This window comes from Urocitellus parryii, chromosome 10 (genome assembly GCF_045843805.1).
Source record: "Urocitellus parryii isolate mUroPar1 chromosome 10, mUroPar1.hap1, whole genome shotgun sequence".
NCBI classification, from domain to species: Eukaryota; Metazoa; Chordata; class Mammalia; order Rodentia; family Sciuridae; genus Urocitellus; species Urocitellus parryii.
In genome coordinates, this window is record NC_135540.1 from 42,864,482 (window position 1) to 42,879,620 (window position 15,139).

General features: G+C 37.7%; 1 protein-coding gene across 2 annotated transcripts in view; it reads right to left on the reverse strand.

Annotated features, from left to right (window-relative positions):
* Positions 1-15,139, reverse strand: part of Unc5c (unc-5 netrin receptor C) — a 354,227-nt gene that overhangs the window by 115,067 nt on the left and 224,021 nt on the right. For both annotated transcript variants that reach the window (XM_026407463.2, XM_026407462.2), the window contains exon 3: positions 12,413-12,556. In XM_026407463.2, the coding sequence (XP_026263248.2) occupies positions 12,413-12,556 (144 nt within the window). The remainder of the gene's footprint in view (positions 1-12,412; positions 12,557-15,139) is intronic.

The window sequence follows — 15,139 nt, forward strand, 5'->3', positions numbered from 1 at the left end:
CCATGATGTAGGCTCCCTATTTACCTCTCTTATTGTTTCTCTTGCTGAGAAAAAACTTTTCAGTTTAAGAAAGTCTCATTTGTTGATTCTTGTTATTAACTCTTGTGCTATGGGTGTCCTATTAAAGAATTTGGAGCCCGACCCCACAATATGTAGATCGGAGCCAACTTTTTCTTCTATCAGACGCAGAGTCTCTGATTTGATATCTAGCTCCTTGATCCACTTTGAGTTGACTTTTGTGCATGGCGAGAGGAGGGGATTCAGTTTCATTTTGTTGTATATGGATTTCCAGTTTTCCCAGCACCATTTGTTGAAGATGCTATCCTTCCTCCATTGCATGCTTTTAGCTCCTTTATCAAATATAAGGTAGTTGTAGTTTTGTGGATTAGTCTCTGTGTCCTCTATTCTGTACCATTGGTCCACCCGCCTGTTTTGGTACCAGTACCATGCTGTTTTTGTTACTATTGCTCTGTATAGTAACCTGATTCACACTTCCTGCTTAGTATTGTTTTTGCTATTCTGGGTCTTTTATTATTCCATATGAATTTCATGATTGCTTTATCTATTTCTACAAGAAATGCCATTGGGATTTTGATTGGAGATTAGTGACATTTTAAATAAATGTAAGTCAGGAAAACAAAAAGTTCTTTGATGGCTGAAAAGACAAGTTATCATTTCTCTAATTCTTTTTTTTTTTAACCATACGATTTATTTTTATCATTTCTCTAATTCTTGATGACTGTATAGGACAAAAATGCCCCTACATTCTTTCCTGAACCAACATCATTGCTATGGTTGCTACATATAAAAACCTACAGCTCTTGCAGGTATAGCAGGAAACTGTCAAGTGATTTTGATCAGCGTTTAACTCTTGTTCTTCAGAGTAGAAAGGGCAAATATGTGGCACCACTGTTTTCACTTCCATCTCATATTTATATTCTTTACCACAGAGTCTGAACATAGCTTCAGGATCCTCCTCAACACTGGACTCCAGGAAGCTAAAACTAGGCAGGAGTTTGGAGTTAGTATGTGATGCATTTGTATCCCCAACATAGAGTCCACTGCACAAAATTTCCTGGTATGGAACATGTGGGTACAGTTACTGCCATCTTTTTATCAGATATATCACCAACCAATTGCATGCTAAATTTTGTTTTGTCTTCTTTTGTTTTTTGGTTCCAGGAACTGAAACCAGAAATGCTTTACCACTGAACTACATCCCCAGCCCTTTTTTATTTGAAACATGGTCTTGCTAAATTACCGAGACTGGTCTTGAACTTCCTGTCCCAGTCTCCCAAGTCGCTCTGATTATAGGCATTCACCAGACCTGGCTTGAATACTAAAATTTTAAATCTGGGGAAAAATTTAAAATTAGACAAATTTTAGGACAAATATGTCTCCATGAATTCAGCATAGAAGTTCCTTAATAAATGCTGAATTTAATTCATTTTCCAAAATAATCTGATTGCCTCCTTTATAATTTCTCTTATGGAGCAGAACTATAAAAGATCTTCCAACTTGAATAATCCAGTCCCCTCACTTTACAGATTATACAATCAGGACTCGGAGAGGTTAACTCCCTTGTTCAAGTGGCCCAGCCATTTAGAGTAGGTGACTCCTTGATGTAGATGTGTTAGGGGATGAGTGTTGCTTTGCGGTTGTATTCATGTCCTGTGGAAATGACCACAAATTTCCTGGCTTAAAACAACAGAACTGTATTCTCTCACTGTCCTAGAGGCCAAAAGTTTGAAATGTTTCACTGGATCACAACCATGGGCAGCAGGGCTGTGCCTGCTCTGGAGATTTTCTGAGATACTATTTGTTAGCTCCAGACTCTTGGTGGCCTGCATCCCTCATATTCGCCTCCATAGTTACACTGCCTTCACTTCTGTGTCAAATTCACCTCTGCCTTTACCTTGTAAAACACTCTTGATGGCATTAAAAGTCCCTCTGGATAATTCAGGATGATCTCTGTATCTTAATCACATCTACAAACATGCTTTTTCCAAATAAAGTAATATTTACTATTCCAGAGATCACGGCCCTGTGCACTGTGGCCACAATTCAACATTTTACAGTGGATAAAAGCATGAACCCAAGCTCCATCCTGCCTGGGTTTAGCCCTGGTTCACTGCTTAGTGAGGTTTCTGTGCTTTCCCTTCTGTATACACAAAATGATGATTGTATTGCTTATGTTATTGTGAAGACTAAATAACAAACTTGGCATGCACAATGGTGCCCACCTGTAATCCCAGTAGCTCAAGAGGCTGAGGCAGGAGGATAGCAAGTTCAAAGCCAGCCTCAGCAATGGCAAGGCACTAAGCAACTCAGTGAGACCCTGTCTCTAAATAAAATACAAAATAGGGCTGGGGATGTGGCTCAGTGTTTCAGTGCCCCTGAGTTCAATCTCTGGTAACCCCACCCCCCAAAAAAGAAAACCAAAAACAACAACAACAACAAAAACCTCACTTGGGACAGTGCAGTTACATTAAAAAAAAAAAATCCTCTCTAAATACCCAGTATATCCTGTCACCAAATTCAGTATAGCTGTCAAGTGTTTCCAGTTCATGTTGTACTGATATTTATTTATTTACTTATTAAATTTTGACTGAAGAGGGCAAACACAAGCATCAGAATTAAGTTTCTTGCCTCCAAAATTTGAACCTGTCTTACTAAAATAGCTCTAGATTTAGGAGAATTGTGTGCTTAGATGAGATCCTTGTCACAGCATTCTGCTGCTGTCCATCTTACATACTTTCTGACACAGGCCTGACCTTGCATTAAGCAAATACAGCTGCTTTACTATGATTCATAGTTTCATACTTTCAAATTACTTTTCAATTAAATTTTTACGTGTTCAATAAACAGAGGTACAGAATACATTTTTAATTTTTTTAAAAAAAGTTTTAATGTATTTTTAAAGTGTTCCTCTAGTGAATAAAATAATTCCACGGTCAGATAAAACATGAGTACCTGTGTTCTTACAGTGAAAAAAAAAATGTACCTTTTCACTAATAATGATGGAAGGGACTAATTATGTTGTCATAGTAGAGTAGAATTTATGTTTAAATCACCCAATTTAGCTATTAATGGGAAATAACTGCTGTGAACCAACCAGTACTGCACATTTTAAGAGAAGTAGATTAGTCTTTAGAGCTTTGAGTACTTATTAAAAGTGAAAAATACCTGGCTTAATGCCATAGAACCTTAAAATGTTTGTCATGTTTTCTGTTCCAGGAAAGGCATATCTGATTTTTTTCTGGATTTTTTTTTAGATCACAAAATATTATTATATTAGTCAATTTTATTGTATTTTTAAATGCAAGGGATACAAGGTACATAAAAATTAGATGAAATTATCTTTTTTCTACTTGCCTTTTGATCTCAAATATTATGAGTGATAAAATAAACAACAACCAACCAACCAACCAAGATGAACTACATGCAGTCACCTCTTTGGTTAGATGGAAAAGTTTAAGAGTCATTTCTGCTATTCTGTGCAATGAACTAGACTGCAGAGAGAAGAATTTGCTTAAAATTCAGAGTTATCATTTCTCAATGATAACTCATGATGACTTAGGCAAGTTACCTAATATTTCCATGCTTCTGCTTTGTTCTTTATCCAATAAGGGTAATAAGTGCCCACCTCACAGGCCTTTTGAGAGAATCACAACAGCTAATGTACATCAGGATCGCCAGTCAGGTGCGTGGTGCACAAGCCAAGATGCTGGCTACCTGGACACATAGAGCTTCTTAAGAAGAAAGGATGAAGATGATGGATTTTTGTTTTTCCTGTTACTTCATGATCTCATTTCCCTTCTGTAAAAGCTAAAGTTTTTTCCACTCTTAGAAATGTACCACAAAACCTTTCATAATGTCATAAGTCACATCCAGGGACAGAGGCCAGCATGTTGGCAGGAGGGTCATGTTGGCAACATCCTCAGCTAAGCCCAGGTCTATCCCTCACTGCACTGAGATCTTTTAAACTCAGAAATCTCAAAAATAAAATAAAAAAATAAAAATAAACTCTGAAATCTCAAGTGAACACAGTCCCTGAAGGAGGGAAAAAGAGTTTCAGCCCTTCTTCTTTATTTCTTGACTTTGGGGTATTTATAGGACAAATACATTTGTATTCAGATAGTCTTGCTAAAGGGTTTTTTAAAAAATAAATATTTTAGAGCTAGAACTCTAAATGACATCCATTACCGAAGAAAGGGAGAAAAAAAAACACCCCCTGTAAGTCACTCTTTTATATTCATACTGCATCTTTAGTTTCAGAAAAAAAATGATTATATGTCATCACAATATTTTTAAGGTATGTCTTAGGGATAAATAATAAGGAACATGCCGACTTTATGGATGAGGAACCTGACATACCAAAAAGTTAAGGCTCTTTTCGCTGAGTACAAAGAAAGAATGCAATGACAGCAGACAAGATTTTTGCAAATAAGCATTTTAGCCATAAACTTCCCTTTTCGTGTGGCATAAAACATACTTTAATGACACATTTTAGTCCAGTGGGTTATCAGCCCTGCCTATAACATATTTATAGATGATTTCCTCCAAAATATAACTTTATGAGACAGAATTCTATGAGATGGTCCCCTGCATCTCAAAATAAAAATGGGTTATAAATACCCATGGATTTGTGGGGTCTTCAGGAAACTCAGGAGCTTCTGCTCATCTATAAAAGTAAATAAGTTTGGAAAAATATAGACTGACACAATCAGGTATTTGCTACAGTTCTAAATCTTGAAATAGAAATATCATTATACACGTCTTAATACCATACAACTATTAAGATCTATACAAAACAAGCAGAAACTTAATGTTAAAATTTTCTCCCTTATTTAAAAAGTGCAATTAATTCTGATTCAAAATTCAGCTTCTATTATTTACAATGGGCATTAATGGGGGCTTAACAGTTGTGTAAGGGATTAGACTCAACTCAGACGTGTACCTTAGCAAAGAGGCCATTGATCCTAGTGTCAGGAAATCTGCTGAGTTCTAAGACACCACTATTCCCAGCTACTAGACACTGTTCATGGCATGACCTTTAGCATAAATAAATATATTATTTGGTTAAATCATATAATTAATTTTATTTTATGCCAAATATTTTAGACAGGTATAAAATCGAAAAGTAACGTAAGGGTCATAACTTAGGACTTATGTATATATAAACCATCACAATAATTCACCACACACATACACACACACACACACACACACACACACACACACACACACACACACACTGAATTCTGATACCTGAATATAGAACCTGAATGTAGAAGTGCTATTTCACCTACTCCTTTGGGATGTGCATTGAGCACCTGAACTGTGTCAATCATTATTCTAAACATTTTGAATTCATCATGAAAAAAATCAGACACACATCTTTGCCCACAAGGAACTTAGTTTTTAAGGGGACGAGGACAGAGAGAATACAAACTATGAACATAGTAAATATGTAATTGTAGAGTAGCTTACACATTGATAAAGGCTAAGGTGTGTATGAATAAGTACAAGAGAAGAAAAAGGGGGCTTGAGGAAGCGAGCACAGAGGCAATCTCTTGAGCTGATGTTCTTGCATTCCTTGAAAAAGTAACCATTTTTATCAAATGAACAAAGGATTATCATTGTATAGCATCATCCCTTTGCCTCATTAGTTGCTTTCAGTTTTACTCCACTTGTTGCCACTTATTCATTGTCTTCATTAATTTAGCAACAGCCACTTGCAAGGCATTATTTTTAGGCAATGGGGATATGATGATGAAGAAAATAACAAGCCTGTCCTCAGGAAGCTTGTATTCTTGTAGGGCAGATGGTCAATGAGAAAGTAAACAAATAATGTCAAGAAAAATAAAGCCGTTTTGGGATTAGGACCATAGTACGGTGGTCAACCCCTCTGAAGAGGTGATAGCTCAGCTGATAGCTGAATGAAAGGAGGAAGAGAACCCCAGGTTTAGTGTTGGAGAAGATCCTCTATTTCTGAATAGTTGGTTGCTTTTTAGAAATAAGGAAATGGTGTGTTTAGAGCAGACCAAGCAAAAGGAGAGAAGCAGGAAGCCAAGATCCTTTTTACTTCTATACTGTAAATAGAGGTGCTCCCTGTTACTTCATGACCTCATTTTCCTTCTTGTCCACTCTTAGAAATGTACCACAAAACGTTTTATAATGTCATAAGTCACTTCCAGGGATAGCCAGCATCCTTCTCACCTCCTCCTGTCTTTGCACCCAGCGTGTTGGTTAAAAGCAGGGCTGGGCTCCTGGACTGACTCACTTCTCCATATTCCAGCCCTGTAACCTCAAGCAGGATTTATCATCTCTACTTGCTTTCAATTTCCTCCATCTACAAAACGGGATAATAACAGCATCCATCGCACAGTGTTGTTTCAAGGACTGGATGAGCTCACACGTAAGAAGTGACCAGAACAGTACTTCCATTGCCATTCTGATATCCTCGAGCCCATCTGTTCAACACCAGCCACTTGTGGCTTTCAGCACCCAACCTGAGGCTCCTTTGAACTGAGAAGTCCTGTGGGTGTACATATACCGGATCTCAAAGACTGGTATGAGAAAAACAATATCAACTATTTCATTAATGCTTACTTACATTGGTTATTTTGTTATAATGCTAGTTTAGATATTAAAAAATGAAGTACATTATTAAAATTCATTTCACTTGTTTCTTTTCACTTTGTGAAGCGTGGCTATTACAAGATTTTAGGCTACAAGTGGCTGGCATTATATTTCTACTAGACACTGTTATTCTGAACAATGGATTCACAAATATGAATTGTCAGGTGGATAACAAGGTGGTTCTGATCACAGAGAAAAGGCAGCATGAACTGTGAGAGGAGGGTAGCAAGGGCCACCTTGATCACCTTAATTCTTTCCAGGAGCTATCTGACTGCCCTCAGTAGCCAGTGGCCTTTGTGATGCTTGCTGTGATTTATCGGTTTGCAAACATGATAAATAGGAATCCTGAGGACCTCTCCCACCATTTCCAGGGAGATGGATTCTTGGTGCACATAAATCCCACTTTCACTCATGAATTGTAGGAGGGTGACCATATGACCTGCTTTTCCATCCTCAGGCATGGGCAATCATTATATTCTAATGTTGTGTGAATCAGAAAAGAATTTTCATCTCTAGGATTCACAGCCCAGGTCCAGGACATGAAGGGGGTAAAGGAAGAAGAGAGTTTTAGTTTTTCAAGCTGGTTTAGCATGGAAAAGTTTCAAAATGAATATATCAGGTCATTTAAATTGTTATGTTTGTTATCATGAACATGTGTTATCATTCACTGAGTGCTGGCTTTTGTGTCCTGGCATTGTGCCATATGCTATACAAGTTTATCTCATTAAATCTTAAAATAGCTTTATCATTTTCATTTCATGGTTGATGAAACTAAGGCTCAGAGAGGTTAAGTAACTTGATTGGCATCTCATCAGTCAGTGATAGAAGCTGGATCTGAACATAAGTCAACCTGGCCTGAGGCCAATGTGCCTCAGCTAAGTGCCATTCCACTTAGCTGCTTTTATCACCTCCCCTCCCTCTCCCCAGAAGACCACACCACTGCTGCATCAACACCAGTGACAGCCACAGCAGCAGCAATATTGAAACCACAACGATTCTTAAAGAAAGTGTTTGCTCTCACTTTGCCTATTCCATTCTCCTGCGTGCCTCACACCTTGAGATCCTCTCGTTGGCCCTTAGCAAGAAACACTTGAAGAAACAGACCCTCCACACTCAGCGGTGCTGCCAGAAGAGTTCTACTTAGTCACTGCAGCATCCACTTGAGCTTTCTCAGCAGAAACTTCTCTCTGCCAGGGAAGCTAGAGCAGCCACCTGAGAAATCTGGAAGAACATGTAGAGCAGTCCCACTATGTTCTCAGTGAATTCAAACTTTCCAATTTCCGTATTTTTCCTCTGCCCTGATTGTTTCACAAATTTATTTTTTTATAACTTTATTTCATTTACTTATTCAATTTTTATGTGGTGCTGAGGATCGAACCCAGGGTCTTACACATGCAAGGCGAGCCCTCTACCGCTGAGCCATAACCCCAGCCCCACAAACTTATTTTTTTTCTCTCATATAGTTTGATGGCATGGAATATTCTTGGCAAACAAATACTTGTCAATGTTCTCTTCTGCTTAATCAACTTCTGACAATCGAACTTTTTCAAGAAAGAACGATGGACCCATTACAGTATACCTAATAAGCATAAATCTAATTAGGTGAGAAGTCATTGTACTTATTTAACCTTAGCATTGTGGCTATCTTCACCTGTGAATTAAATTTAAACTTTAATTGCACTTCATGTGATGGCCATCTGTCAAGTGTTACTAGGCAAAGCACACACGGCTCATTTGAGGCAATGAAGACTAGAAAATTGACATGCATGGATTAGCAAGGCCTGCTTGGTAGGGAGCAGCCTTAACAGAGAGAACCTGTAACCTCACCTGTTTTGTTTCTTCACATGATATATATCTATACGAACAAATCATCACATGTTGGGTGGTGTTCCCTGGCCACACACAGGAGTTCTGTTAATTATAAAGTTTTAGGTAAACCACTGTTAAGTATTCTTATAGGACGGAAAAGGTGCTATGGATTAATTAATCTCTTCCTAGAGTTTAGTTTCTTATAATTGGAAAATGTCAAATAACAATTAAAAGCCATGAATTAAGTAGCTAGGTTTGCAGAATATGTTGTATAGAAAGATGGGGGGGTTGTATTTTATATACCTAATTTTTACATGGAAAAATAGGATGTGTATACCAATATTATTTACATATATATGTAAAATTGGCACCACAATCTTTCTAAAAATCAAATCAAATTGAAAGCTTATTAAATAGAAATCCAGCATTTGAAATTATGCAGCCCTTAAATTTCAGCTTTAGGCAAGTCAATAATTTAGTATAGAGAATAGACTCCAATTTTAAATATTTATTGTGCTTGATATACATAGAAATGAAAGATAAAGGTAAACTTTTTTTATCATTGTGCCTCTTTTGATTATAAATCAAGCTGATTTTGAATTCATTTAAATCTTCAACCAAAACAATTAGTTTCTTGTTTCTTTATAAAAATGATTAAAGACATATTTCTTTCTTATAATAATAACACCAATTCTGCAGGGATTTGTGGAAAAAGATTATAGGGGATGTGGTGATATTCCCCCTAGATCCCCTTTCAGGCCTGTCCCCTCCCTATTGGCAATGTTGGTGTTGCCAGCTCTCCATCTTTCTCTGGGAAGAAGGCTGCTTGGTCCTAGGTCACACTCGCTGTTGGGGTAGGCAGTACATGAGGAGCCCACATCCACTGACTAATCCATCTAAGGCCTCAGCCTCCAGGTGGGCCAATTTCATATGGCTACTGGTGCTCCACACCTTCCTATAGGTTAGCCATTGTTGGATTTGCACTGAAGTTCAATTTCTCCTTCTGCCCAATCCTATTGACTCCATTCCTCCACTTAACATCCTGATATCCTTAGACTATTGTTCCTAAGAGTGCTCTTCAATACATTTTCTGTAAGTATGTCTCCGTCTCACAGTCTATTTCATGGAGAATCCACTTGAGACAAAGAGCAAATCTCTTTAGACATATTCGAAGAGGAAAGATTAATGTACAGCATTTCAATAAACTTCAGAGGGAATTCCTTGTGGTTTATAGTGGTTTTATTTCAAAAACATTTATTAAGCATCTAGGGTTTTCTAGGCATTATTCTAAGACTTGAAGACATAAAGTAAAACGAACACTTGATCTCAAGGAAGTCATTGGAATGAAATACAAACATTGCAACAAATGAATATAATTAAAATGTGGCAATCCCTAGATTAAAAGTATAACAAACTGCTCTGAAAATATATAGAGAGGAATGTCTATCCTCCATGCATGGAACAGGAATGGTTTCACCAGGGACACGTGATAGAAATTCTTCAAAAGGCTCAGGTCTCTTGAACTATTCTTTCTTCTCTTCCTCTCACATCCCAACTCTCCACCAAAGCTCTTCTAAACTCATTAAATGTGTCTAGAATCTTGCTCTCTGCACTCCATCCCTGCTTTTGTTTTGGGCCTGCCCAACACAGCTCCTAGCTGCAGCCCTCTTCCTGTTTCTACACTTGTAGCCCTTCCAGGTCTCTTCTCACCAGCCCTTAGGTGATTTCCCCAATGAAGTCAGATGCAGTTGCTCCGCAGAAAAGATTCTAAACATTTATTTTAAAAACAAAGATGTCACAGCACCTACCGAGTCCCACATCTCCACACACCCCTCTCTGTCTTTACCCTCCAGTCTTACCTTTCTCAGGCCCTCAGGTCTCTCCCATCACACAGGCTGTTTGGGCCTCTAGGGCTAACCACATTGCCTGGATGATGCTGTGCTGCATGTGCCTGCCTCAGAGGTCTGTAATCAAATCCCTTGCTGCTCGGTTGGTCAGCTGAGTCCTCACCTGGCCCTTTTCCTGCAGGCAGATTGACTCAGCCATCAGCTTATTCAGGAAACTTTCCCTGACCACCTTTACCCTGACTACCCATTCCGTTTTTCTGCTTTATTTTTCTTTACAGCACATACTAGCCGCTCCTTAACTGGTTATTATTTATTTTATACAGAGGTTGCATTTCCTCACCAGAAGACAAGTACCACGAGGGCAACCATGATTATATGTTTGGCTTCCCCAACCATCCCTAATACCTATAATTGTCCCAGAACTGAGTAAATCCTCACTGAATGTTTGTCAAATACATTAATTTTAAAAAGTATAATAGAAACTAAGATGAGGGTGAAATTCTTTAGGCATAAGCAACAGTCCAAAGGCATGGAGATTAAAACATTTCTAATCTAGTGTGACTAACGTTTAGAAATCCTTTGTGGTCAGAGCTTGAAACATAGCATGGATATGGAAATCATGAAATGTGGTGGTTATGAGCTGAACTGTATCTCCCTGCTCCCAATGATTATGTTGAATCTCTAACCATTAGTATCTCAGGAGTTTATACTAAACCTCTTATACTAAAACCACTTTAACTTTGTCAAAGAATATATTTCTCACATTTATTTGATTATAGAACCCTTTGATATTTGGAAATAAGGCCTTTAAAGAGGTGAGTTATTTAAAATAAAACAGTTATACTGGGCTTGAATCCAATCTGATGGCTGTCATTATAAGGAAAGGAAATTTGGACTCTCAGAGAGACACAAGGGATGTGTACACAGAGAGAGAGAGAGAGTGACCATGTGAGGACTCAAGTGAAAAGGTGGCCATCTGCAAACCACAGAGAGGCCTCAGGAGAAAGCAAACCTGTTAACACCTTGATCTCCAGAATTGTGAGAAAGTTAATTTCTGGTTTTTAAGGCACTGGCCTCTAATATTTTGATAAGAAATTTTGACTTTAAATGTCCCTGAAACATTTTAAGCAAGGGTAGAAGTGAGATTGAGACCTAAGTTTCAGGAAGACTGTGTTCGTGGTAACATGGAAGAAGGACTAGAACAGGGAAAAGACTTAGCCATGGAGACTAAGGGAAAGTGTCTGCAATGGTCCAGATCCAGATCAAGTTGAATGAAGGGAAGCAAGAAATGGGCATCCACCTGAGAGCACATATGAGTCAGCACCAATGTGACTTACTGACACAGCGGATGTCTTATTGACACCTGCCACAACAGAAAATTCAGTAAGTTTCAGCCATTTAAAGAGGTTCAAAAAATAAAGCATGTGAATTTCAATGGAACTTAAGACGGTCTAGCAACACTCATGCTGCTCCAGCAGTAGAGTACTCAGGGAGAGAGGGTTCTGCAGGGGCTTGGTCTCTCTTGGTGATAATGTGCCTATTAGCATATCCACAAATCTGAGAAATTTTACAATGAATAAACCATTTAATTTTGTCAAAGAATATATTTCTCACATTTATTTGATTATAGAACCCTTTTTTTCCCCCTGAGGCACTTTTCCTGAACATGACTATTCTAGAAATGAACACAATTTGGAAAACAAGGCTGTGTTCTAAGGCACTACAACAGTTCCTAGATAAACAGAGAAGCTTGATCTGGGCAGTCTTTATTTCCAATAAGGACACTGCTCAATACAGTTTTAAATCAACTCATAAAAGGAATATATTTGGTTCTCCTATAGCCTAATTACTACAAGATTAAAACAAAATAAGAATCTTTTGAAAGTAGAAAGAATTCTTTCACATCTCTAGAGGAAAACTACTCACTGCCTTGAAAAAAAAAAAGATATCTCAGGAACTTCAGAGGGAAAATGAAGAAATCTGCAGCAATTTTTTCACCAGGGATTTTGATCAGAGACACTAGATCCAGTTATGGTCTAAACTTTCTGATATTTCCATAGTTTTTGAAACCCAGTGTGTGTGTGTGTGTGTGTGTGTGTGCAGCGACTCACATGCGATGCGCACATAAGCCTTCCGACTCTTCGTGGTGCCTGCTGAGCTCCAGGCCACACACTGGCACCAGTAGTCTTCAGGCCCAAAGAGTTCTTCCACTTGCTGTCGTGAAATCTCAATGCTCACTTCCCGGACAATGAGACCTGAGAAGAGAAAGGGAGGTTCAAGTCAAGAGAAGATCTGTACCAATGAAATATGAAACACATATTTTTCTCCCCAATGATCCTTCTTGTTGCTAAATGCCAACATCCAGATGTTGTCTCTCATCTCTGGTTTTTCAGCTGGCTCCTGTTGCTTTATTTAACCACTTTTTCATTCTCTTATTTGCTATTTCAAATCTTCTGGATTCATCTGAAGATGAAAGCGGAATGAATCCATCACCCTACAAAATAATGGATTTCCCCAGAGAGCTTGCTAAAATTCATCCCCCACCAAGTTATAGCCCTCTGTTTACTGAGGAGTGAACTCAGATTTCACATCTAAGGACTGTACCTCAATTAAAATGTGGCTAGGATGCCCAGGTGCTATACACAGTCTTCCAACTCCTCACAAGAAATGAGAGAGAACAACCTAAATCTATAATCTTTGTGGTGCTAATTTAACAATTCAATTACTTTAATAGTTGTGTTTCAATTATAATAGCCCATTATTTTTTGTGAAAGAAATACTTCAGTTAACATACCTCTAATATCCTAATCAAAGAATATATGCCTTTAGGGTTTTCATGCAAGATATCTTGAAAGTCCACCTGATGCATTATAATTGCAATGTAACTAAAATCCTGTTAAAGTCCTTCAGCCAAAATGCTGAAATAATTGCAATTTATTTCACAGCCTTATGTAATCTTGGATAACAAAAATTGAACTAAGAATCTGGGATTATCATTTCAAGGATATATATCTTTAGCTATCAAGATTGTTACAGAGAATCATTCTGCAATGCTCATTTTTGCAGTGAGTAAAATGGATTAACTGAACATTGTATGTGGGGAACTTTCAGTTCTCCTGGAAATGGAATACACATATTTTCAGAATGGAGTGTCCATTGAGATAACTAGCAGAATATCCAGGGAGTAGGAGAACTTGTTTTGAGCCAAGTAAGGGCACACAATAAGAATGATTAAATAAATCTCTTTGCACTATTTACTTTATATTTATTTATTCATTGAATAAGTATCTATTGTCAGTTACATAAAAGATATTGTACTGAGCACAGAGAAATTCTAATTACTCATATTAACAATGGGGTATACTACTTACTATTTAAGAATAATTGTTTTTAGTGCTGCAAAGGCGAGCTATAGGGATGTGAGAAAGTAACAAAGAAGTTCAATCTAGCCTGAAAGATTGAACCAATGTGAGCTATCTTGGTAGCATAATATAGTGAGAGCCCAGGGTGGGAGCACATGCCTGTAATCCTAGCAACTCAGGAGGCAGAGGCAGGAGGATCACAAGTTTGAGGCCAGCCTCAGCAACTTAATGAGACCCTTTCTCAAAATTTAAAAATAAAGAAACCAAAGAACATAAGGAGCTAAGAAAGATATTTAGGAGACCAAGAGCCCAAAATGTCTCTGAGCACTGTAAGCACTGGATATGGAGAATAATAGGAGATGAAACAAGACAAAAGAAAGAGTCTAATTCATGTATTCTTGTGGTCCAATGATTCTCAAAAAGTGACTCCTATGACAATGTCATCAGTTTCACCTGGGGTCCTGTTAGAAATGCAAATTTTCAGACCTTACTCCAGACTCAGTGAGTAGGAAACTTAGAGAGTAAGGCCCAGCAATCAGTAGGCTTTTAACAACTTACACCAAGTGTAATTCTGATACATGCTAAGTTTGGGAATCATTCTGTGTGTACACAGTGCTTAAAATTTTGGATTTCTTCCTAAAAGCCATGGAAATCATTGAAGTGTTTTAAGCAAGTAGATGTCATGATCAGAGAGGAACATATATGTGTGTGTGTGTGTGTGTATATATATATATATATATATATATATACATCTTATATGTATCATATGATATCATATCATGTGTCTGTATATACATGTGTGTGAGTGCATGTGTATATTGTGATATTGTGCATGTGTGTATATGTATGTCAGTGTGTGTATATTTATTTATTCAATTCCTTGGAGTTTAACAAGTTCCAAAAAGTAATAATTTTTTTGTAATGTTGATCATAGGTGACAGGAGAGAGTATGCCTTTGGGAAACCCCTAAAAAGGAATTCCAGAAATTTCTCTGTAACACATAAGAAATACTCAAATGAGTGAGAGTACTCAGGAAATTAACAACCACCCAGTGGAAGCAGGTACTGTCCCCCAGAGGAGTGAACAATATATTCTATTAAGAGCTGAGAGGGCTTGAGTCATGGGAACTAGTAGGCTCTTAGGTCCACTAAAGATCCTCTCGATTGGATTGAGGACCAGGAAAGTGGGTTTTAGAATCATAAGAAAGGATGAGATCCATTGTCAAAAGTTTACTGAATATATTTAAAAAATATCTTAAAGTTTTGAAAATTAGTAATCCTATCATGTTTATACAATGACCAGTTTAAAAAGAAATTTCAAGTAACTGCTATAATGCAACCCTTCAGCCCTGTCTGAAAAGCCAGTGCATTATTTTAGCCAATGTCCAACTGATATAACAATCTTCACAGCAAAAATCCCAAACTATCAGTGAATAGCATTACTTTCGACCCTCTTTCCTGGCTCTGCTCAGGCCTC